The 24844-nt window shown below is 38.7% G+C and overlaps 1 protein-coding gene across 1 annotated transcript in view; it reads left to right on the top strand.

The window, feature by feature from the left end:
* The first annotated feature begins 545 nt into the window (after positions 1 to 545).
* The window catches only part of MOSMO (modulator of smoothened), a 70849-nt gene continuing 46550 nt past the window's right edge, over positions 546 to 24844 (top strand). The window contains exon 1 of the mRNA XM_058569914.1: positions 546 to 653. Coding sequence (XP_058425897.1) covers positions 548 to 653 — 106 coding nt within the window. The 5' untranslated portion in view covers positions 546 to 547. The remainder of the gene's footprint in view (positions 654 to 24844) is intronic.

The raw sequence follows: 24844 nt of genomic DNA on the forward strand, positions 1-24844 counted from the left end.
CTTTTGAAAGGCTGAGGACTGAGGGGCATTTTGTGACCAAACGGTCATTAACAACGATAACAATATTACTACTGGCAAGAAAGCCAACAGGCGGTGTGGCCGGCAGGAAAAAAGGGAGCGGGGCAGGGGCCTGAGCAGGTCCGGCTCCGGGGCAGCAAGGCGGGCGGCACAGGAGACGAGGGCGGGGTGGAGCGGCACCCGGGGCGGTCAGAGCCGCGTGCCGGGGCGGCGAGGCGGACGCCGAGCCCGGAGGAAGGCGCGGGGTGGCACCCCAGGAGCCAGAGCCGGCCCCGCCGGCGCCACAGCTTCGCTTCCGGGTGAGGGGCGGGCGGGCCGAGCAGTTCCGGGGCGGGCGGCGGTTCCGGCTGTGCGGGCCGCGCCGCGGCTGCTGGTCCCGGGCGCGCGGAGGGCGCGAGCGGCGCGCGGGGGCCGAGGGGCGCGAGGCGGCGGCGCGGGGACTCCGGGCCCCGGCGGCGGCCCATGGGGCGGGAGGCGTGAGGCCGCGGCCTGCCCGGGGCTCGGGGGGTGGGGGGAGCGGGGCGGGGAGATGGATAAACTGACCATCATCTCAGGATGTCTCTTTCTGGCCGCCGATATCTTCGCCATCGCCAGCATCGCCAACCCGGACTGGATCAACACCGGGGAGTCGGCGGGTGAGCGCGGCGCGCGGGCCGGGCGGGGGATTCGCTGAGGGCGAGGAGAGGGAGGGGAGACCCGGCTGGGAGAAAACCGGGCTGGAGGGTGTGAGGCGGGGGCCGGCCTGAGGAGAGAGGGGGCGGAGGGTGACCCGGGCCGCGGGGCGGGGCGGCCGAGGGGACGGAGAGGAGGACGCGCTGGTCGCCAGCGGGACCCCCAGGCTGAGAGAAGAGGGTCGAGGAGACCCGGCCTGGGCTGGCGGGTCCCGGACTTTAGGAAGGGGGTGAGGGGAGACAGCCACTCGACCTGAGGAACGGCGGAGGAACGAGCTTCGTCCTGGATTTAAAAAAAAGTGAAGGTGGGAGACGGGAGGAAAGCGATTTGGAAGAAACCGAGGCGCCTGTGAAGGAATTAGAAATCAGGCGGGGAGGGAGGCAGCCTGTAGGGCAGTGCGCGAGCCCCGAGAGAGCTGATGGGCGAGGGGAGACCCGGAGGAGTCAGGTCCCACCCCCGCCGCCGAGGAAGCTGCGGCCGGACGAGAGGTGGCCGGACGAGGCAGGGTTGATGGTGCTGGGGGAGCTGGGGGTGGTGGCTGGAGCTGGGGGGCGCCGGATGGGAGCCCCCCTACCCGCGCCTTCGCCCATGCCCTGCCCACTTGGCAGTGTTTGAGACGCATGTGGCTTCCGATTTTCCCTTTGAAGTCTCTGTGGTTATAATTTTGCTTTATTTTAGGCCCGGGAGCTATAATAATACTAATAATAAACTTCATTTTATGGAGCATCTTTCATTCTAGCGCATCACGAAACATTTTAGAGATCTTAATAGTAGTTACAAAATTAAATAACACATTAGAGTTGCAGGCGGCCCAGCAGCAGTAGCAGTGCTTGCTGTGAGACCACGGAGCTGTAGGCAGCAGAGGCAAGGTGGTGCCCTCTGGAAGAGGTAGGCATCTATCTGAGGGATATCCCAGGTGAATGCCCTTGCAGGATTTTTCTCAGCTGGGGCCACCATCACCACACACACAGACACACACTCACTCACTCGCTCACACATCCAGACCTGTGAGACCAAACCTTTAATTAATGTAACAGCTGTCAGAAGAGCTGATGGGAATTAAGGAATGAGCTTGTTTTCTAACGGCTTGTTCAGTGCAGGTGAAGGAATATTGGGGGTTGGGAATGTCAGGCTCCCTCCATGAATAATTTGTTACAAAATGTATGACTGTGCTGTCAAACTTCTTAAATATTACTTATGGTTCTGTATTTATCCTGCAATATTTTTAGCTCTTAAAAAAAGCTGTAGCTGGGACATTTGTTGCTTCCTCCTCCCTCCCTCTCTCCCATCTAGACCTAGTAACACAAAATCATGCTGTCAGATTTGCTGGTTATTAAAATAACACTCTAAAAAATTCTCCTTTTCTTGCCTGTACAGTTGTAGCACAGCTCTTAATTGTAAAGCATATATGATTATTATGTGATGTGGTAGAGGTGTTAGCTAATCGTAACATGGTAATCATATTGCAATATATAAATGTATCAAATCAACACGTCGTACACTTTAAACATATACAATGTTATGTCAGTTACATCTCAATTTTATTAAAATTGTAAGATAAAGAAGATATCAGAGTGGTTTAGAATTTGGTGAAACTATGGGCTTTGTTTCTGAAAATGTTGGTGATGTCAGCGTTAACTATTCATTTGTACAGTTGTATGTGTAACATCCGGTTTGTGATCTGTTGTGGTTTTTATCCTAATTATATGTGCAGTGACTCCTTTTACGAGACTTTCTTAGGGGCAAAGAGATTTCACTGTTCTAGCAGAAACGATCCTTTTTGCAAAGAAGTTTCAGGTGGAATCCCAATGTATAAAACAGACAAAATGCTCATGGGAAAGATACTGTTACTTGTACAGAAGAAAGAGGCAAGTAATAGCATAACATTCCTGAGAAGATGGAAAAGGACAGCATTCAAAGCATTGGAAAAGGGATACCTCCTCTATTATATTAGAAAGAAAGCAAGGATGGAAGTCAACTCCTTCAGATTAGTAGGCAAAGTCTTCGGCTGTGAGTTGCCGCAGAGATGGGAGGGACAGAAGTCCAGGGTTTGAAGACAGTAGAAAATGTTTGAAATAAGTAGTTGCAGAGGGAGCATGCCAACCGGCGACATAGTAGGATTGTCTAGCAGTGTGGAAGCCTCATTGAAGTCAGTGGTCATGAACAGTAGTGTGATAACCCATCTGCCTTGTTGACTTTCTCTTATAGTGGTCAGCTACTTTGGCACCAGTGTGTGGTGAAAGGCAATAGAAGGCTTCATTAGGGTTGGTGTTTGCCACCTACATGCAACAAAGTGACAGAGGAGCAAAGGTGATTAGGGTATTGGTCAAAGTATCATTGTAATGATGGCTCATGGAATCTCAGCTGGATAAAGAGTAAAAGTGAATAAAGGAAAGAGCTGATGGATTGGTCAGTGAATAGCAGATGGTATATGGTCAGTGGAATAGTGGACCCAATAGAATTGAAGACCTGACTGGGAGTTATTGATCCAGCAAAGCAGAAGGGCAGGGGATTGTGGGCACAAGGTCCAGAGTGTGACAGTGGGCATATGTGGCTGAAGTGGGGTGGAGGAGGTGATTTTTTTCCTAACAGTTTCCCTTGCCATCTCAGGATACCCTTCAGTTAAATATTCTGTAGCTAGAGAGAGGAATAATAGGAGATAGTAGAACAGTAGGAAATTTTTCAAAATCATATCTAACTCATATTTCTTACCTTAAATATGTCAGACAGTAGCCCCCCAAAACTTAAAATGAATGGGATCATATGTTCCTTTGTTCACTCTTGTGCTCTTGCACAGTGATAAGATGCACCTGAACTTTGCCTGGTGTTGGATTGAGCTTATATGCCCACTGTACACTGTGATCTGAGCAGACAGATCCAGTCTTGAGTTTAAAAAAAAAATCAGTGCAGAGTTACACCTTCCAAATCAAAGAAACATTTATAGGAAGTTCAAATAAGATCTCAGAGGTGACAGGACTAGCCTTACTCTAAGATCTGCACAAAAGTGACATAACCTGGCAGCAAAAAGTTAATGCTTTGGTTCCCTTCAGTGCGTTATATACAGTGTATGAAAGTTTGCGATATTTTTACTGCAGTTTTCTAAATGGACAAAATATATTTTGAAAGTAGAATTCTTGGAGCCAAAAAGCTCTGCAGAATGTAGTTTGAAAACCACTGCAGTGAACTAGTAAGGAAAAGTTTCAGGATTCAAATCCAAACTTCATCACTTACAAGCTCTATGAGTTTGGGCAAGTTACTTAGCCGCTCTTTACAGTTCCTCCTCTGTAAAATAAGGATAATAATAGTACCCATCTCGCTGGGTTATTGTGATGATTAATTGAGTTAATCTGCATAAAACATTTAGAACAGTGCCTGACACATAATAAGTGCTCAATAAAAGATATTGTTGTCGTATTGCTGTTCTAGTTTATAATAACAGATGTCAGAATCCCAGTTTTGAAATTAAAGCTCAGAACTTGTTACTGTGAGAACTGACATGGTTTCTTTATTAGATGTTTTTGGAAACAAGGAAACATCAAGAATAATATGGCCAGGCTTAGCACAAGTCAAATAAATTTGTCTTCCCTCCTGGCTTTGGACGTTCTCCATCACTCCCATACTGTTCTTCCTCTTTTAGTCCCTCATCTCCATATTCTGGTCTCTGCTCCTCAGATTCTACTTGAACTACCACAAAAGGAAATGATATATCCAAAAACAAAAAACTGAATAGAATAACTTCCTAAAATCCTAACTAATAAACTGTATTACTGTAAGATTATGGACCATACTTCATAGTGGCAGAATTTTTAGTTTGTTTTTATTGTATTGGTCCAGATACAACATGGAGAAATTACATTCCTTTTACTTGCATCTGTGTGTGGTAACATTTCCTGAGCTTGTTCTAATAGCTTGTGGATTATACACAGACTTTTGAAGATATAATGAAACAGAAATAGATATTTTATGTATGAGGAAAGTACATGGTCGGGGGGCACTTTAGTAAGGACCCTTAGCAGTTTCTATTAATGTAATCAAAAATATCAAATGGTAGGGGCTGGCCCCGTGGCGTAGTGGTTAAGTTCGCGCGCTCTGCTTCGGAGGCCCAGGGTTCGCAGGTGCGGATCCTGGGCGTGGACCAACGCACCACTTATCAAGCCATGCTGTGGCAGGCGTCCTGCATATAAAGGAGAGGAAGATGGGCACGGATGTTAGCCCAGGGCCAATCTTCCTTAGCAAAAAGAGGAGGACTGGCATCAGATGTTAGCTCAGGGCTAATCTTCCTCACACACACAAAAATATGTATATATTAAATGCTAGGTAAATATAATGGCAAAATTACGTAATTGTGCTATGCTGGGGTCAAATTTCTGCTGGTTACTGGAACTGAACTTCAGTAGCAATATCTTTTACTTTATATAGTGCTTTATAGTTTTTGAAGCACTTTCACATCCATGACTTGATTTGATTCCTTAGGCTTTTTGTATTTAGCTAGTGTAAAATAGTCATTTCCACGTTTTTTCCCATGTCAGTGCTTTGCACAAGAGATCTGAATTGCAGTTTGCAAAGACTCCTTCAGGAAAACTCTTCATGGGAGTATTACCTATTTCTTATTTATGCACATCTTTTATTTATTTAAATGAGATTAAAATTCTTCAGTGGCTGAAATTTTTGCCAGACTACAGAAGAGGGAAAGAGGGAGATTTGGGTTTCAGGTTTAAGGTGATAGTCTTTGCTTTGTATAAGTCCCTTAACCTCACTACCACTGATTTCTCATCTCTACAGAGACAAACTATTTGTGAAAAAAATTTTTTTAGTTTTATTGAGTTAACTTCGAGATCAGCAATTAAGCAAAGCTGCTTCTGATAAATATAATTATCATCTAGCGATCCCTTTAATTGAGGCATCATCCTTTTACAGCAGGATTTCAGTTACCAAAGTTATACCATCCTAAATCATCCTAGATGGATTTGCTTAGTGTTCTTTATGAAGATTTCCAAATATTTCCCCCAAGTCTCTTCCGGTACATGAAGGAACTTCTCCCTTATGACTAATCAAAATTTCTCTCTCTAGAATTGGTTCTCATATTCACATTGTAGTCTGTCATAGTTAGTGTATTTATTTATACTTTCATTCTTGTTCTTTTTAAAATGGCTTAGACTGGATATTAGAGTGTTTAAGAGATCTTAATAACTGACACCCTCTTCCCTGCTTGCATTCTGAACTAATGGTGGGGAGGGGGAAAGAATAAGATAATTAGGAGTCAAAACAGTATTTTATTACTGATAATGTGGCTTATGTCGGTAGACAAGCGGCTGCTGCTTACTGGACCTCAAACTGAACAGACAACTGTCCAGTCCCAGGCTGTGCTGGGGGACCTGCCCTGTAAGACTTCTGGCTAAAAGAACAGAGGACATGAGTGCTCCCTGTGGCCAACTTGCTCCCGAGGGCAAAATGTTGGACTACATATTCCCAGTTTTTTCTCCTAAACTGCCAGTCAAATGAAGTCATTCCTCCTGACCTGGGAAGAATTGAGTGAGGGGCCACAGATAAGCTAAGAGTATTATTCTAACAGCCTCCTATCTCCACCCTTAATGGGTAGAAACATCAGAAATAGGGAGAAAGCGTTACTAGTTTGAAACCCAGGAGATGGCTGAGATTTTGTGAGAAAGAGTTTTCTTTTTCCTCAGGTGCTTGGGGAAGTGAAAGACTTTGGTGGTGGGGGCGGTGGGGCCGGGGGGCTCGTCATTTCCCATCTGCTACCTACTACCCTCTCCACGGGAAATCCTGGTAAACCTCAGAGAGGGGACTCTGGTGCTTGGCATGTGATAGATCACGTGAGAGTTCAAGATCTACTAGTACATTGTGGCCTACAAATTGGGGGTCCTTGGTTTAAAACATTAAAATTACAAGCTGCCCAAGCAGACCTATGTATTAAATACTAGAGAACTATTAAATAATAAGCCTTTTTCCCTGAACTATGACAACTTCAGTGATCACAAAGGTGCTTTGGCATGAAGGAGCTCTGTAACTAAGTTGTTAAACCAACCCATCTAGAACTTTGTTTCGTTAATCACTTTGGACGGGACTTGTAGAAAACGACAGAATTTGGTTACCTAAGAGCAAAAATCTTGAGATTGTGTTCTTTAATTTAAAAAGCATGAACAGAATTCTTCAATGGCCTTTTGAGTCTTTTTCCACTAAATTTTCTTTTTTTAAAACAGTTTTGAGATATAATTCATATAACCATAAAATTCACCCATTTAAAGTGTGCAATTCAATGGCTTTTAGTATATTCATAGAGTTGTATCACTATCACCACAATCAATTTTAGAACATTTTCAGTACACTAGAAAGAAACCCCACATCTTTTCACCATTACTCCCAACCTCCTAGTCCTAGACAACCACCAGTCTACTTTCTGTCTCTGTAGATTTGCCTATTCTGGACATTTCATATAAATGGAATCATACAATACATGGTCTTTGTGACTGGCTTCATTCACTTAGCATGACATTTTCAAGGTTCATCCATATTATAACAAATATCAGTACTTCGTTTCTTTTCATTGCCAAATAATGTGTATATAGATATACCACATTTTATTTATCCATTCATTAGTTGATGGACATTTGGGCCAATAAATTTCTTTTACTTCCAAGAATAACACTTCTCCATAATGGTAAAGTGGTACAAAGATTTTTTTAATTTGGTTTTTTAAAAGACATTATCAGTATTATTTATTTTAGCATATCAAATAATAAGAACTTTGAATAAAAATTCAAAGACCAGTCTTCTTACAGTGTTCACAGGTCACACTTAAATCTTGAAATCACTTATGATACTGTGAATTTCACAGTGTAGACTGGATTTTCCAATGTGAGGTTAGATTTCCTGAACAGAGCAGTTATTTCCTTTACAACCTTAGTTCCAGAAGTCATCTCTTTACCATTATCAACAGAGATGTAGCCACTTCAGATGAAGGGTATGTAGGCCTAAAAGTTTTGGAGAAGAGGAATTTGTGACCAGAAACATAGACAGAAGCCATGAGTAAAAGAAAGTCACTAAAAGGAAGGAAATGCAGAGAAAGAAATTACAGAGTGATGACTGCCGTTGTATTCATTAGACTGACCAGACTTGTTGAATTCTTCGTCCTTTGGCTGCCAGAGCCGCTTTCAAAGCTGCCATAGTAATAGTCATGTACATCAGTCCTCCACTGTTCGGCTTAGTGTGACCTAAAAGAATGTTATTAAACCTCTTACCTGATACGTGTTGGGTTTGTATTGGGGTTGCAGTGTAGTAAAATGGTCCTGTGGATTTGGAGTCAGACATATCTAGATTTGATTCTCAGATTCCCTTGTTATGAGCTTTATGATTTGGGGCATGTAATTTGATTTCCCAGCTGTAAAACTGGGATGATATGTTTATCTCAAAGGATGGTTGTGAGGAAAAAATATATGGTGTATAAGGAGTTACCACATGGTCTAATACATAGTAAATGCTCAAATGTTAGTCATAATTATTATTTGTTATGTAAAAGATCACATCTGAATTTTTTTATTGATGTTTTAATAGTTTATAACATTGTGAAATTTTTGGTTGTACATTTTTGTCCATCACCATATACATGTCTCCCTTCACCGCTTGCACCCACCCCCCACCCCCATTGCCCCTGGTAACCACAATACAGTTTTCTCTGTCCATGTGTTGGTTTATATTCCACATATGAGTGAGATCATATGGTGTTTGTCTTTCTCTTTCTGGCTTATTTCGCTTAACATAATACCCTCTAGGTCCATCCATGTTGTTGCAAATGGGATGATTTTGTCTTGTTTTATGGCTAATAGTCCATGGCATATATATATACCACATCTTCTTGATCCAGTCGTCAGTTGAGGGACACTTAGGTTGCTTCCACTTCTTGGCTATAGTGAATAATGCTGCAGTGAACATAGGGGTGCATAAGCCTCTTTGGATTGTTGATTTCAGGTTCGTTGGATAGATTCCCAGTAGTGGGATAGCTGGATCATAGGGTATTTCTATTTTTAATTTTTTGAGGAATCTCCATACTGTTTTCCATAGAGGCTGCACCAGTTTGCATTCCCATCAGCTATGTACGAGGGTTCCTGTTTCTCCACATCCTCTCCAACATTTGTTGTTTTTTGTCTTGGTGATTGTAGCCATTTTAATGGGCATGAGGTGATATCTTAGTGTTGTTTTGATTTGCATTTCCCTGATAAAACATCTGAATTTTTAAACATTTCCCTTTTGTATTATCTGCTTTATTTATGTATATCTTGCCTTGTTCTAAAAAGAAATTTAAAGCAACATATTTTATCTGTATTTGAATATTCCTGAAACCCAGCTGGATCCCATCTGGGAACAGAGACTGCAAAGTCAATGGTAGTGGTAATATAAACTTAATGGGACGCATATAAGTACCAAAACCAAGGAAGGCATCAGGTTTATATGTTTCTGGAGCCGACTAACGAGGTTTTCTAAGTGAAAGGCAGCCTAACATAGTGGAAAGGGCACACAGGTTTTGGGGTCAAAACAACATGTAGTCACATCCCAGTCCCACTATTGACTAGCCATGTAATTGATCTTAGACAAGTTGTAGTTGAGGGTTTTTTATTAATAAAAATTATATCATTCAGGGGCCAGCCCTGTGGCCTAGTGGTTAAGTTTGGCATGCTCCACTTTGGCGGCCTGGGATCGGTTCCCAGGCACAGACCTATGCTGCTCAGCAGCCATGCTGTGGTGGCGACCCACATACAAAATAGAGGAAGACTGGCACAGATGTTAGCCCAGGGTGAATCTTCCTCAGATAAAAAGAGGAAGATTGGCAACAGATGTTAGCTCAGGGCAAATCTTCCTCGGCAAAAAAAAAAATTACATCATTCAGACTTGATTAATACCTCTTTCAGTACTTCCAATTGTTTTGCAGGTTCAGACCCCTGTTCTGTAGGTTAAAGAGTAATAACCACAGTGAATTATGAAAATCACTTAGTTCAGAAGTTATTTTTAAAGGAATAAAGGTAAGAGCAACTTGTCTATAAAGCGTTACTGTTGGAGTATCAGGAATCAATTAGTCTCTCCTCAAAGGCTGAAAATAAGTTTGAAATATATGAGATAGTTGTTTCTTTATAGAAACCTGGCAAATAGTACAACTAAAAATTTAGTTTCGTTTATAAAATAAAATTTCTTCTAGTTGTCATTAGCTTCTGTAATGCAACTGTGAGTATTTTTTTATACCCTGTTCAATGCTTACTTAAGTAGTGGGCCATATTGTGTCATCTTATAGGGCAGTTTATTTTATTTTATTATTTATTTTTAAATTATAATTTTTATTTATTTATTTATTTTCCCCCAAAGCCCCAGTAGGTAGTTGTACATCATAGTTTAACATCCTTCTAGTTGCTGTACGTGGGACGCGGCCTCAGCATGGCGGGAGAAGCGGTGCGTCGGTGGGCGCCCGGGATCCGAACCCAGACCGCCAGCAGCGGAGCGCGCGCACTTAACCGCTAAGCCACGGGGCCGGCCCTATAGGGCAGTTTAGACACATAATGAAGTAGTGCTGTTTATGAAATTGTTATTGTTGAATTATAGTTGAGCGTAATCAGGCACCTTGAATGGATAATTATTTACATGGTGACCTTGTTTTATATCCTCTAAATAACCCAGAAGATTAGGTTGTACAGTGAGAGCAGTGACAATATATAGGTATAAATTTCATATTTACGGCTTTACCTGTTTATGATGATTTATGTAAACATGACATTCGTATTTTTTTCCTGGTCAAAATGTTTTATTTTCAGGCTCTGAAGCTACACATTTTTACCTAAGTACTGCCTAGAATTCTTTGCCCATCTAGCAGCCAGCTGCTAAAATGTTCAATACAGTACTTACAAAACCTGATTTAGTTGGTAACAATGGACTGGGTGAAGTGGCTACTTATTTCATTCTTTATTGACTAAAGATTGATGAGAAAGTAATATTTAGCAAAGCTATTGTAAGAGATTAGATGAGCTGTGAGGAAACCTAAGGATCTTTGAATATCAAGGTACCTAAAAGTAAGTATCTGGATCAAAATCACTTTTACTAACATATGTCTGTAAACTTTACTATGTATTCTCTCATTAGATTACAGGGATGAGAATCCTTTCCAAATATGCCGTGAGCAAGTAGAATGTGATGATCCTTTGGGATTTATTCCTTTAGAGTTAACAAAATAAAGAAGCATATGGATTTGAGTGTTGCTATGAATGATACTTACATGTATTTGGTATTTACATGTATACCAACCAACATATACGGTTTGCTTACGTGAAGTTTCAATGTATGACTCCAATTCAGTTTTGAAGCAAACTGTTTCTTTGAATCATTGCTCTATTTTTTTTTTAATTAGAAAGAAAAGCCTGCACTTTTTTTGTATGTCTCTTTATACTAGCTTTGCTATAAATAAAAGGTCACATTTGGCATTTTGGCACTTGCTGTTGTATATAATGAACAAAAAGGCAGCTGTTGACTTTTAATATAGATCTATTCAACTAGGGACCATATACTACTATCTGTAGAGACTAAACAGGAGTAAAGAAAAATGCAGTTGGGTCAAGTAAGAAAATGGGAGAGCAGAATTTCACTAGGTCTCCCCATTTGCAGTGTATTCACAATAAATTATTCACCTGGAACATTGTTGGGTCTACTTTTAGCTATAATAATAGAAGTTCTTTTCAAAAATAAATAGGCTGTGTTCAGATTTGTTTTGCTGACCAGACCACTAGCTTTTTTTTTTTTTTTTGTGAGGAAGATCAGCCCTGAGCTAACATCCATGCTAATCCTCCTCTTTTTGCTGAGGAAGACTGGCTCTGAGCTAACATCTATTGCCAATCCTCCTCCTTTTTTTTTCCCCAAAGGCCCAGTAGATAGCTGTACGTCATAGTTGCACATCCCTCTAGTTGCTGTATGTGGGACACGGCCTCAGCATGGCCAGAGAAGCGGTGCGTTGGTGCGCGCCCCGGATCCGAACCCGGGCCACCAGTAGCTGAGCACATGCACTTAACCGCTGAGCCACGGGGCCGGCCCCAGACCACTAACTTTTAAGTCAAAATCTGTAAGACCATTTCACTTATGACCATTTCATTTATAAAGTACCATCCATTTTGATAAAATAAGTCTTTAATTTACTATGAATATTCCTTAAATCTTCCCATAGGTATCCCCTGTACCACTGGACTTTGTTCCAGTCAGTGTCGCAACAGATGGTTATTGATGTATGTGTGGTCTGTAAGGAACTGTACTCAATATTTTGAGGGATTGCATTTAAGCAAATGAAAAAGTGTTTTATCCCTGAGGAACCTGTACTGTGTTTGGGAAGATAAAATAATATACATGTGATGTATGTCACATCTGTCAAACATGTGATGAAACTACTTTCTGCCAAGGTGGTTGAGGAGGAGGTGGAATTTGAGCTTAACAGATGATATGCTTAATAATAAGTAAATAATCAGGAAGACTTGGGCAGTACTTGTGCTTGAAGGTGGAATGGCATGGGTAAATGTAGATAGAAAAGTTTCCATTCCAGTCCATTTCTATACATTGCTGCTAAATTTATCTTTCTTTTTTTTTTTTAGTTTTATTTATTTATTTTTTCCCCCAAAGCCCCAGTAGATAGTTGTATGTCATAGCTGCACATCCTTCTAGTTGCTGTATGTGGGACGCAGCCTCAGCATGGCTGGAGAAGCAGTGCGTCGGTGCGCGCCCGGGATCCGAACCCAGGCCGCCAGCAGCGGAGCGCACGCCCTTAACCGCTAAGCCACGGGGCCAGCCCTAAATTTATCTTTCTAAAGGATAAATATAATAATAATAGCAAATACTTATATAGCATTTACTTTGTGACGGATACTTTTCTATGCACTTTACATGTATTAACTAATTTAATCCTCACAACATCCCTCTATAAGTGCTATTATTAGTCCCACAGAGATACAGAGAAGTTAAGTAACTTGCCAAAGTTCACACAGCTGATAAGTGGAAGAGCTGAGGTTTGAATCCAGGAAGTCTAGCTGCAGAGTCCTGGCTCTTAACCACTGCCTGTGTTTGTACCAGAAACCTTCAGTGACTCTTCATCTTCCACAGAACAAAAGGCACTCAGGGATCTTCACAGTATGGCTCTAGCTTACCTTTCCAACTTTAGATCCTACTTTTCTTTCCTACATGGATCTATATTCTAGCCCCTCTGTATTACTTTTATTATTAACTCTGTTACTCTGTTTTCTAAATAGTCTTTATTCTCATCTCTAAATCTTTGCTGTGTTGTTTATTCTCAGCCTGAAATGACCTCTCACTCTTCTCAGCCCATGTCTTATCAATGTCCTACCCATCTTTCAAGCATATTTCAACTGCCATTTTCATAAAAACCTTTTTTGATCCCCTACCTAAGTGATTTTTTTCCCCTTTGGTAACACCTTACACATTTTTCATGATAGCATATGTGTATCATGATGATTTGTGTGTTACTTGCCCTATTTTCTAGTGTAGATTCTTTAAAGTTCCTTAAGAACAGGGGATATGATTTATTGATCTTTGTACCTTAGGGAGCACTCAGTCCAAGCTTGCACGTGGCGGGAAAGAGAAAGTATTATGATTCACACTAAGATTTTGAATCTAGAGTAGGGAATAGAATTGGGAATTCTGGAGAGTGACTGATTTATTGGGTAAAAGTGATGAGTTTGATTTAGACACGTTATGTTGAAGTGAGAGTAGATTATCCAAGCAGAAAGGGACCAGAGCTCAGGAGAGAGGAATATTTGGTCTTATCTCATTTTCACAAGTATGATACTTAGGTTGTTACATATATCAAATTATTGTTCTGTAGCTGTATATCCACAGAATTCAGTCTTGATTTTTTTGACATGTCATTAGTTGATTTTCACTTTGGAAAGTAAGGTCCAGCTACTGTATAGTCATTCCCAACTTTGAAAAAATATGGTAAGATGAAAGTTAATTTGTAGGTTGATTGGTTGATCCTCTGGGTCAATAAAGGAGTTAGATTCCTAGGCTAGCCCGTAAGACCATGTTGTAGCTGAAATATTTACTTCTGCAACAAAAAAATAATAAATAGTACAGCTGCATTGCTAATAAATAGCATTAAAAAAGATGAAAAGAAGTAAGAAAGAGTAGCTTATTTGATCCTTTAATTTGACTTTAAAGCTTATGATATTCTTTCTGTGTGATATAGATGCTTCACTGAGATTCTTCTTACATTTGTCAATAATATTTTGGGTCATTTTTTGACATAAATTGCCCTATCAGAGGAAGGAAAGAGAGGAAATGTGTGTTTAAGAGACTTCTTGAGGTAAAATAACCTGAGATAGAATAAACTCAGTAGAAGAAGGTGTATGTGAGTGTGTGTGTGCACATGTGGTATGTGTAGTCTGTTATGGTAGGAAGCGGACATGGGGGAGATGAGCATCTTGTAATGGGTAAATGATCTCTCCCATGAGGAACCAAGGTGATACAAAAGAGGTTGGATCCAGTGTTCCTCATTCAAGCCCTTAGGAGGAGCCGTTAGTCCTGGCTAATACGGTTACTGTTTGTTAAGGAGTACCTGTGGATGGATGGAGAAAGGAGAAAAACAGCATTTTATATGCTATTTAAGGTATGAAACAGTGCAAATTAAGTATTTTTAACTTGGAGAGTACCTATATTGAAACTTGGCTTCTATATTGAAACTTGAAACTTTATTTTTCCTAACTGAAAAATAATTCTGTATTCCTCCTTCATCCTCATGAATCCCATCTCTTGATTTAAAATAAAGGTGGGTATATATGATATGTTGAATTCTTAGAAAATTATTTTATTAAGAAAGTTATAGTGAAAAGAGTATGAGGGTTGAAGTCAGAACGCAGTTCGAATTCTAGCTCTGCCATTTGCCAGCTGTGTGGCCTTGAATGTGTTAACTTGACTTCTGAGCTTTAGTTTCATCTGTAAATGGGGATATTATCTCTTTCCTTGCAAAGTAGCTGTAAGAATTAAAGTTAATGTATCTGATACACCTGCCACGTACAGGCACTTATGGTAGCTGTTGTTGTTAAGCAATTAAACGGAGTAATCTCTTATCACATTGGGTAAATAGACCATAATGTTGCAATTGATTATTTACCCATCATATAGTCATCAAAAGAAGTTTGATTTTTTTTAAACTAGGATATATCACTGTGTTAGACCTGGTTCCCCGTATCATTTTTTACCAAACACACTGTACCATGCCCCTGATACTTACCTGGATTGCTGCCTTCTTCCACCTTAGTGCACTAAGGGAAGACAGTACCAGGCAGCCTATCCAAACATTTATATGCAAGTGCTCGTCTACGTATCAAAGATAATATGTATTTGGGGATTTTCCAGTAATGATGACAAATTATACTAAGCCATTAACATTCTCTCAACCTTCTTACTCTAGCTAACGTCTGCTAAGTGGGTTATGGGTGTAGCCTTTGGTCCTAGAGTAGATTTTCCCCCAACCAGCCGAGTATATAAACCATGACCCTGACTTTATATATTAGTTGAAGTCAGTAACCAAGTATAGAGAAAGGGTTCTAAAAGTAAAGGATGGTTCATAATCACAGGTAGCCTGTATCATTTGTTACAGTCCTATTCATTTGCTTATTGTGAAACATAAAATGAGAAACTCTTTTTATCCTGTAGATAAAATAATTACTTTGAGAGTTTAGCTTTAAAAAATCATTAATTGAATCACTTAAAAACCATAGCAATGAATCTTATTTAAAACAGATGTAGACAGTCATATAGCAGCATGTTAGATCACCTTTAGGTCTCCCACTCTCGATAAGATTTAGTGGGTTAGGATCAGAAGACAAACTCTTGTGTGATAATTTTGCTAACATAGGACTAACCCCAGGAGCTTTAGAGGACTATTTCTGGTATCTGCCTACCTACCATCCAGTAGGTAGCTATCATCCAGAAACCATTTAGAATCACACCAGTAGCTAGTAAGATGTCTGCTTTAAGTGGACCACCCTGTATTTAAGATTTGATTATCCTTTATTGTGAATATCTTATCTTGATGGTTATCAGGGAGGTTGGGTACATTATGGGTTTTCTCTACTGTGCTATTTTTTTTTTATTTTTTGCCTCTCTAAGTTGTTGGCCAGTGTTTTGTTCTCTATTAATCTAGAGTTAACTAAAATATTGTATCCCTTATACATGACCTCCTACTGCCCTCTGCCCTCCCTCTTTAGGAGCCTGTTGTGGCAAATTCCCAACTTGACCATTCTGGCACTGCATACCCAGAGAAAAAGTCCGGGGTGCACATGTTGTCAGCTCTTCCAAGTGGTCAGGGACACTGGTGTAGTTCCCACTGACTTTTCTTATCTCCCCTTAGATACTCCCCACAGCCCTCTACTGTGCTCAGCTCCTATTTCTCTGAGTTTGGGGTTTTACTGCATTTTTTAGGAGAATCCATCCATCCACTTTTCTAATGAGGACGAGGACTGTCTTTTAACTGTATTATAAGCTACAGTGGCACTTACTCCTTTTCTGTGAATGTGTTCTCTCCTTTACATATTCCAGAAATTCTTTAGTGATTCTGCTTTGTTGCTGATATCCTTGTCATTTTCCCATACTGTTATAGAATTTTTAAAAAACATATATTGCTTTCGTCATTTCAGTGGGATTTGGAGAAGTAAGGAGAGTAAATTGACTCACTTTACCTCCCAAAGGTGTTTAATAAGTGTTAATGGAATGAGAGAAATCAGTGGATGGGTGGTACTGTTGATTTGGTCTAAATAATACAAATATTTACAAGAGATTTAGTCCTTATTTGCTTATTATCTTTTAAATTTTTATTAATAATGGGAAAGTTACGCTATGGTAATTTTCCAAAGGTCACACATTTTTTAGGTAAGTCAGAAAAGGTTTAAATTCTGTAGTCTCCATATGGCAGGACCATATGTGTGATCAGTTAGAATGCAGGGAGACATTATAGTTAAGTGGCTAACAGCACAGACTCTGGAGTCTAGGTTCAAACTATCTATGCCACTTACTAGAAACATGGTCTTGGCCAACATACTTCAGAGGTCTGTTCGAAGATTAAAGCATTCGTGTATATAAAACACTTAAAGTGCTTGGCACATAGCGCTATGTATGTGTCAACGAAAATTAATGAGACTAACTTTTGAAGATTCTTAGCTATAATCTTTTTGCTAGCCATAGGCAGCTATCTTAAAATTGATCACATATACTGTGTAGTTTTAGGTTGTAGATGTAAATGTCACCATACTGGAATACAGATTCTAGCCCATGGACAAATGGCCATAACTTTTACTTTATTATAAGGAATAGTACCACTACTGTAATAAAGTGGGAAGAGTAGGCTTTGCTTGAACCATGCATATGTTTTACATATTCAAAAAATTAAAAATGTTGGGAAGAAAGCAAATCCTAATATTAAGTACAAATTGAAACCAATGAGCCTAACTGCATATCAAATTGATAATGCAATTACCAATGAGAAAAGAAGTAACTTTTGAACCTAGTGCTTTGTGTTCCCTTAATGGGATATAGCCTAAGGATAAAAAGAACAGCAAAGAAATATTGACCTTATTAGTAGGTAGCAAACCCCCTACAATAGCTCTTCAAGAGAAATGTTATTCCCATTTTCTTAATAATGAAGCATATTCAGAGAGGGGAGTGATTTGCCTGGCATCATTTAATTAAGTGTTGGAGCTGGATTCAAAATCCCATGCTCTGTTCTTTATACCATGCTGCTTTTTTTATTTTTATAGTGTGCTGTTCAGATGAGTCCCTGTGCTACCATCCTGGTTTCTTTAGTACCTCTCTTTCTTTTATTGGCCTTGTAAATATTAGTCAGAACCACATTTTTAAAAGCTTCCTAACCTCTTGAATCTCCTTTCCTTCAAGAATTTCATTCCATGCAATCATGCCTGCCTTTTTGAAATCTGCCTTCCTAAATTAAAGGGTATGTGACTCTTGCCACCCTTTTCCTTCTAAGATGACCTGACAGATTTTTCTCTTAATTCTCATTCCTCCTACTTCATCAATAACTAGTTTCCTGAATTATAGCTAGTGTCAAAGTCATGATTACTTATGGATATATTCTGTATTGATAACGAAGCCTGGAAGTTGTACATGAGAGAGCTGCGTTCTTAGACATTCATCTATTTGTAATTTAAGATGTCTCATGGTGATTTGGTGGTGAGAAATGTAGGAGGAAAGTGATAAAGAATACAGTGTTGGACCGGCATTTTTTACATGAGAGATAGTAGAAACAAGTATTACTTTATAAACTGATTTTGAAATGATTCATTCATTAAAGAAGGCAAATAAAAATAGCAATGAAACAAAGACATAATAACTGGTTGTTAAATGAACTCTATGTCCTTTGAAAAGGGGATGATTAAGGGAGAAAATATGTAAATAACTTGAGTACACAAGCTGCTGTTTGAAATTTTGCTGAGTAAAAATGATGGGAGGAATTAAACTGTACAAGAATTTAGTTGGATCTTGCTTAAAGTACTTTGTGTAGTAAATCTCCAAACTTAGTTTTTAAATTACAGCATTTGAAGAACCTCTTCTTGAATTAGCAGAATCAAAATAGAATTCTATTTGCTTAATCACTTCTGAACTATCTTTAAAGTGTGTGACTTTAAAATTTAATTTTATATAATATGCCAGAGAAATTGTACAGAAGATCTAGGCCCAGAATTTCAATATAATTTTACAAGGAAGTAAGGTTGGCAATCAGACTAATTTGAAAAATTGCTTTTTATCAGAGTAAAGAGTATAAAATAGTGTTAGTCTTTTATTAGATTAATTGACTTTCTAAACACCTAGAGAAAATTACTTTAGTATTTCCCGTCCAAAATAGCTGTTTGTGGGGAATGTACCACTTGTCTGTGGAAATCAGTATTTATGAGATCTCTTTGTTGATGTTTCTAAGGTTTTAACTCTCTGGACAAACATTCAAGAAAAAAATATTCCTAAATAGTAAACTTTGAGCACAGCTGTAGAATCAGACCTGGTTCATACCCTAACTCCAGCTTTTTCTAGCTGGTACCTAGTTATTTAGCCTGTTTTTCAGTTTCCTCATTGGATTGTTTTGAGAATTAGATGAGCATATGTAAAGCACGTAATACCATGACTGACACTAAGTAAGCACCCGGAATATAATGGCAGCTATTACTATTTATCCTTTAACTTCCTCCAGATTTATGAGTGATGGGGAAAGAAAATTTATTATGAGTGCCCTTTATTTTGATGTCAAGGTTTTGAAATAGAGCTTAGGACAAAACTAGATTTTCTGAACCCAAACACTTGAGATTCCGTTTGGCGGTGAGAAAGAAAGCTGCCAAATACCTACTCTACTTGTGCAGTGGCAAGAAGATTGAATTTCTCGTTTGTTTCCTGTCTCTGGCCCTTGCCTTCAGTTTCTCTGCCTCAATATGAAAATTTGTGTATTCCTGTGGAGATTCTTGCCTGACAGAAACAACAGAGAACAATCTCCAGGAGTTTTTTTATGGCTGGCTAACCATAACCTGTTGGAAGAACATCTGGGTGCAGTTTCAGTTTTCAAAGTCTATAATTTTTTAGGTCATTAAATTTCTATAGTTCTAAATTATTGGTTTTAGTTCTTTTCCTGGGTTGTGCCCATCCGTTTTAAGAGCTGTAAGTCTTTTATCCAGAAAATATAAAGTATGTTGTTGACAATCAATAAAAATCATCATTATCAATTAAACTACTGGGTTTTTCCCTTATCTTCAAGTTTTCAGAATGTGACCATTACACCAAACACATACATGCATATATATGTATATATATACCCATGCATACAAGTGTAATTTTCCTTTATTGTAACTATTCAGTTGCATTAAGTAGTAAAAGTTATGATATTTGTTTGATTATAATCATTTCAGCAATATGATGGATAGGCTGCTGTACCCGGGAATTTAAAGAGAAAGGATCCTAACACCAGAAGCACGTAATTAATACTCTATAAATATCTGAAGGGTGTTTTAAACTTATTTCTAAAACAACCGTTTCCTTTTTTTAACTTAGCTTTTACTATACTTAACATCTTTCTTTTAGAAATTGTTATATATAATCTACTCAGTCATATTTTCTTTAATTTTTCTCCTTCTAAAACCTGCTTTTCCCAAAGGTGATATAAATTATATTTTTCATGTCCTACATTTACAATCCACTTAGCGGTCCCTCACTACCATGTATGTGAATGAGTGCATATGGTCAGAGCATTGTTTCCTTTAGCCCTTCTGCAATGTTTGTGTTTTTAAAAGTGGTAAAAGGTGTATTATTTAATGTATATTTCTAGCATTTTAAATACCTCCAAGTTTGAAAGTTCTCTTTCTCTAGGCTGTTAGATACATGTGTGATTCCTAACATGAAACAGCATTGCCTGTTCTTTCTTAATTGAGTTGACATTTATAGTCTTCTGGACTTATCATCTGTCTAGGGAAAAAAATCTAACATACTTTATTTTATTTTATTTTTTTGTGAGGAAGATCAGCCCTGAGCTAACATCTGCCAATCCTCCTCTTTTTGCTGAGGAAGACTGGCCCTGGGCTAACATCCATGCCCATCTTCCTCCACTTTATATGGGACGCCGCCACAGCATGGCTTGACAAGCGGTGCGCCGGTGCGTGCCTGGGATCCAAACCGGCGAACCCTGGGCCACTGCAGCGGAGCGCGTGCACTTAACTGCTTGCGCCACCAGGCCGGCCCCCTAACATACTTTAATGTCATATACATTATCATAGATCTTACGGTTTGAGAAAATTCTCTTTCCTTTTCTTCATTCTCCTTTTCTGTTTTAAAAGCTGTTACCTCTCCTTTCATTGTGTCACCAAAATGTAGTTTGGCAGTTGATTGACTTGGAACTTTAGACACTTGAATCTTCTGGACAGAAAATGCTGTTGCATTCTTAAAGGCTTTTAAGCAGTTGTCTGGACCTCTTGTAGAAATTTCTAAATTACCAGATTGCTAAACAAATTCACATAAAAATTAATGATAATCTAAAAAGACTGTTTTCTCAGATCCTCCCCCATAAACCCATGTTTCTCTACCTCTCGTCCCCAGATTCTGAAAGTTTCCTAACAAAATTGCTTATAAAGTCCATTCTTAAGTTGGAAAAAATCTATACAAAGGGCGTCACTATGTTGTTGTAGACTCTGGGTGGAATCTATACTATCTATTCTACTTTCACTGCGATTCAGAATTGATAAGAATGCTCTGAGCCTTAGTACTCTCTTGGGTCTATTATTTTGCAGACTTGCCTATAGATAGATATTCACTGGGATTCAGAACCTATCATGCATCACTGCAGGAAAAGATTCAAATACAGTAAAGTATTTGAAAATCAAAACCATATTTTCCAAACAGTCAGTTAAACGTGTATGTCTGCATACAAAGCTTAAGCAGATAAGGCAGGTCACTATTTGTCCATTTAAAAACTTGCTTAGAGTGTCTGAACATTAAGTGCTTCATGCAGATTTCTAGGCAAATTATGCATCGGTGCTTTTCTCTTTACAATTAAATATTTCTAGTAGTTTGGGAATTTTTTTTAAAGTATTCTTTTGACCTGACAAATGATCACAAAAGTGATTCTGACTTATGGTTAATTTGTCTCATTCTTTGAAAAGTGTTTATTTTTTACCTACTCTATGGCAAGATGCAATAAATAAGACCCAGTTTTAGTGAGAGCTACAAACAGTTAAACAGTTAATTGGAATTCAGTAAGAAGAGTGCTCAAGTAGTAGTAAGTGCATATTGCTGTGGGAGCACATTGGAGTGCCTCTAATTCAGGCTTGGAAGGTTAGAAATGGCTACCTTCTGTGGAGGGATTGAGGAATGACATCTAAGCTGAGATCTAAAGAACAAATAGGAATTGGCCAAAGAAAGGAGGGATATAAGAATGTTCCAGGTAGAAGGAAAAGCAAGTTTAAAGCCTCAGAGGTTTAAAAAAAAAAAAGTTATATGTAGGGAACCTGAAAGTGTGCCTGGTAACAATAGCTTGAAAGGAAGAGTGGCATCAGATGACTCTGGATGAGGAAATGGGGACTAGATCACGAAGAGCTTCTTTTTCATCCCCTCCCCACTTTTTTAACAGACTTATTGCAGTATAATTCACATACCATACAGGTCATCCCTTCAAAAAGTGTACAATTCAGTGGTTTTTAGTATATTCACAGAGTTGTACAACCATCACCAGAGTCAATTTTAGAACATTTTCATCACCTCAAAAAGAAACTCTGTACCCTTTAGCTATCACCCCCCAACTATCCCAGCCCTAAGCAACTACTAATCTACTTTCTGTCTCTACATGTTTACCTGTTCTGCAGATTTCATATAAATGGAATCATATGTAGTCTTTTGTGACTGGCTTCTTTCAATTAGCGTAATGTTTTCAAGGTTCAAGCATGTTGTAGCATGTATCAGTACTTCATTTTTTTTTATTGCCAAGTAATATTCCATTGTATGGATAAACTTCATTTTGTTCACCCACTCATTGATTGGTGGACATTTGGATTGTTTCTGCCTTTTGTAGCTATTATGAATAATGCTACTATGAGCATTCATGTACACGTTTTTGTGTGAACATATGTTTTCATTTCTCTTTCATTTCTAAGAGTGAAATTGCTGGATCATATCTCTAACTTTTTGTGGAACTGACAGACTGTTTTCCAAAGTGATTGCATGGTTTTACATTCCCACCAGCAATGTATGAGGATTCCAGTTTCTCTACATCCTTGTCAACACTTATTATTTTTGTTTTTGATTATAGCCATCCTAGTGGATATGAAGTAGTTTCTCATTGTGGTGCTGATTTGCATTTCCCTGATGACTAATAATGTTAAGCATCTTTTCATATCCTTTTGGCAATTTCTGTATCTTTTTTGGAGAAATGTCTGATCCTCTGCCCATTTTTAAATTGAATTATTTATCTTTTTATTATTCAATTGTAAGAGGTAAGTCATTGTCAGACATAGGATTTGCAAATATTTTCTCCCATCCTGTGGATTGTCTTTTCACTTTTTTTATGGTATCCTTTGATGTACAAAAGTTTTTAAATTTGAAGTCCAGTTTATGTATCGTTTCTTTTGTGGCTTGTGCTTTTGGTGTCATATCTAAGAAACTATTGCCAATGTCACTAAGAGTTTATTTTCCTAAGTTAGCTCTTACATTTAGATGTCTCACCCATTTTGAGTTAATTTTTGTAAATGGTGTGAAGTAAGTGTCCAAATTTATTCTTTCACATGTGAGTATCCATTTGTCCCACCACCACTTGTTGAAAAGACCAGACTTTCCCCACTGAATAGTCTTGGCACCCTTGTTGAAGATCAATTGACTATAAATGTGAGGGTTTATTTTTGGACTCTCATTTCTGTTCCATTGATCTATATGTCTGTCCTTATGCCATTAATACACCACCTTGATTACTGTAGCTTTGTAGTAGGTTTTGAAGTCATGAAGTGTGTCCTCTAGCTTTGCTCTTCTTTTTCAAGATTTTTGTGGCTGTTCTGAGTCCCTTGCATTTCCATATGAATTTTTAGGATCAGCTTGTCAGTTTCTCCAACAACAACAATAACAAAATCCCAGCTGGGTTTTTAATAAGGATCACATTGAATCTGTAGATCAATTTGGAGAGTATTGCCTAAGTTTTCCAATCTATGAATATAGGAGTTTTACCATTTAGTTAAATCTTTATTAATTTCAACAACATTTTGTAGTGTTCAAGTGTACCAGTGTACTTTTTTAAAAAATGTTTTTAGTCGTTGGTCTTGAGTTTGCAGTATACATTTACAACTAATCCAAGTCCTCTTTCATGTAATGCTGTACCACTTCACAGGTAGTGCAGCTGCCTTATAACAGAGTATTATTCCATTCCCAATTCTTTCATACCATTCCTTATAACATTGCTGTCATTCATTTCACTTATCCATAAACTGTAATTATTGAGTACAATGCTATTATTATTTTGAACAAACTGTTATCTGTTAGATCAGTTATGAATAAGAAAAATAAGATTTTATTTTACCTTCATTATTCCTTCTCCTAATGCTCTTCCTTTCTTTATGTAGATCCACATTTCTGACCTATATCACTTTCCTTCTTTCTGAAGAATTTATTTTAATACTTCTCACAAAGCAGGTCTACTGGTGAAAAATTCCCTCAATTTTGTTTGTCTGAGAAAGCCGTTATTTCTCCTTCACTTTTGAAGGATAATTTCACTGGATACAGAATTCTAGGTTGGTGGGGTTTTTTCTTTCAACACTTTAAATATTTCACCCCACTCTGTTCTTGCATGGTGTATGGTGTAATTCTTATCCTTGCTCCTCTATAGATAAAGTGTTTTTTTCTCTGGCTTCTTTCAAGATTTTCTTTTTGTCTTTGCTTTTCTTCAGTTTGAATGTGGTATACCTCCATGTATATTTTTTGGCATTTCTCCTGCTTGGTGTTCTGAGCTTCCTGGATCTGTGGTTGGTGACTGTCATTATTTTTGGAAAATTCTCAGTCATTATTGCTTTAAATATTTCTTCTGTTTCTTTTTCTCTTTCTTCCTCTGATATTCCCATTACACTATGTTATACCTTTTGTAATTGTCCCACAGTTCTTGGATATTCTCTTATTGTCTTTTTCATTCTTTTTTCCCTTTGCATGTCAGTTTTGGAACTTTCCATTGACATTTCTTCAAGCTTACTGATTGTTTCTTTAGCTGTGTCCAGTGTATTGATGAGCCCATTGAAGACATTCTTCATTTCTGTTATACTGTTTTTGATTTCTAGCATTTTCTTTGATTCTGAGAGTTTCCATCTCTGCTTACATTGCCCATCTGTTTTTTTTTTTTGCAGGTTGTCCACTTTTTCCATTAGAGCCCTTAGCATATTAATCACAGTTATTTTAAATTCCCAGTTTGACAATTCCAACATCTCTGCCGTATCTGAGTCAGCTTCTGATGCTTGCTTTCTCTCTTCAAACTTTGTTTTTTATCTTTTTAGTATGTCTTGTAATTTTTTTCTTGAAAGCTGGACATGATATATTGGGTAAAAGGAACTGAGATAAATAGGCCTTTAGTAGGGGGATTTATGTTTACCTGGCT

This window comes from Diceros bicornis, chromosome 26 (genome assembly GCF_020826845.1).
Source record: "Diceros bicornis minor isolate mBicDic1 chromosome 26, mDicBic1.mat.cur, whole genome shotgun sequence".
NCBI classification, from domain to species: Eukaryota; Metazoa; Chordata; class Mammalia; order Perissodactyla; family Rhinocerotidae; genus Diceros; species Diceros bicornis.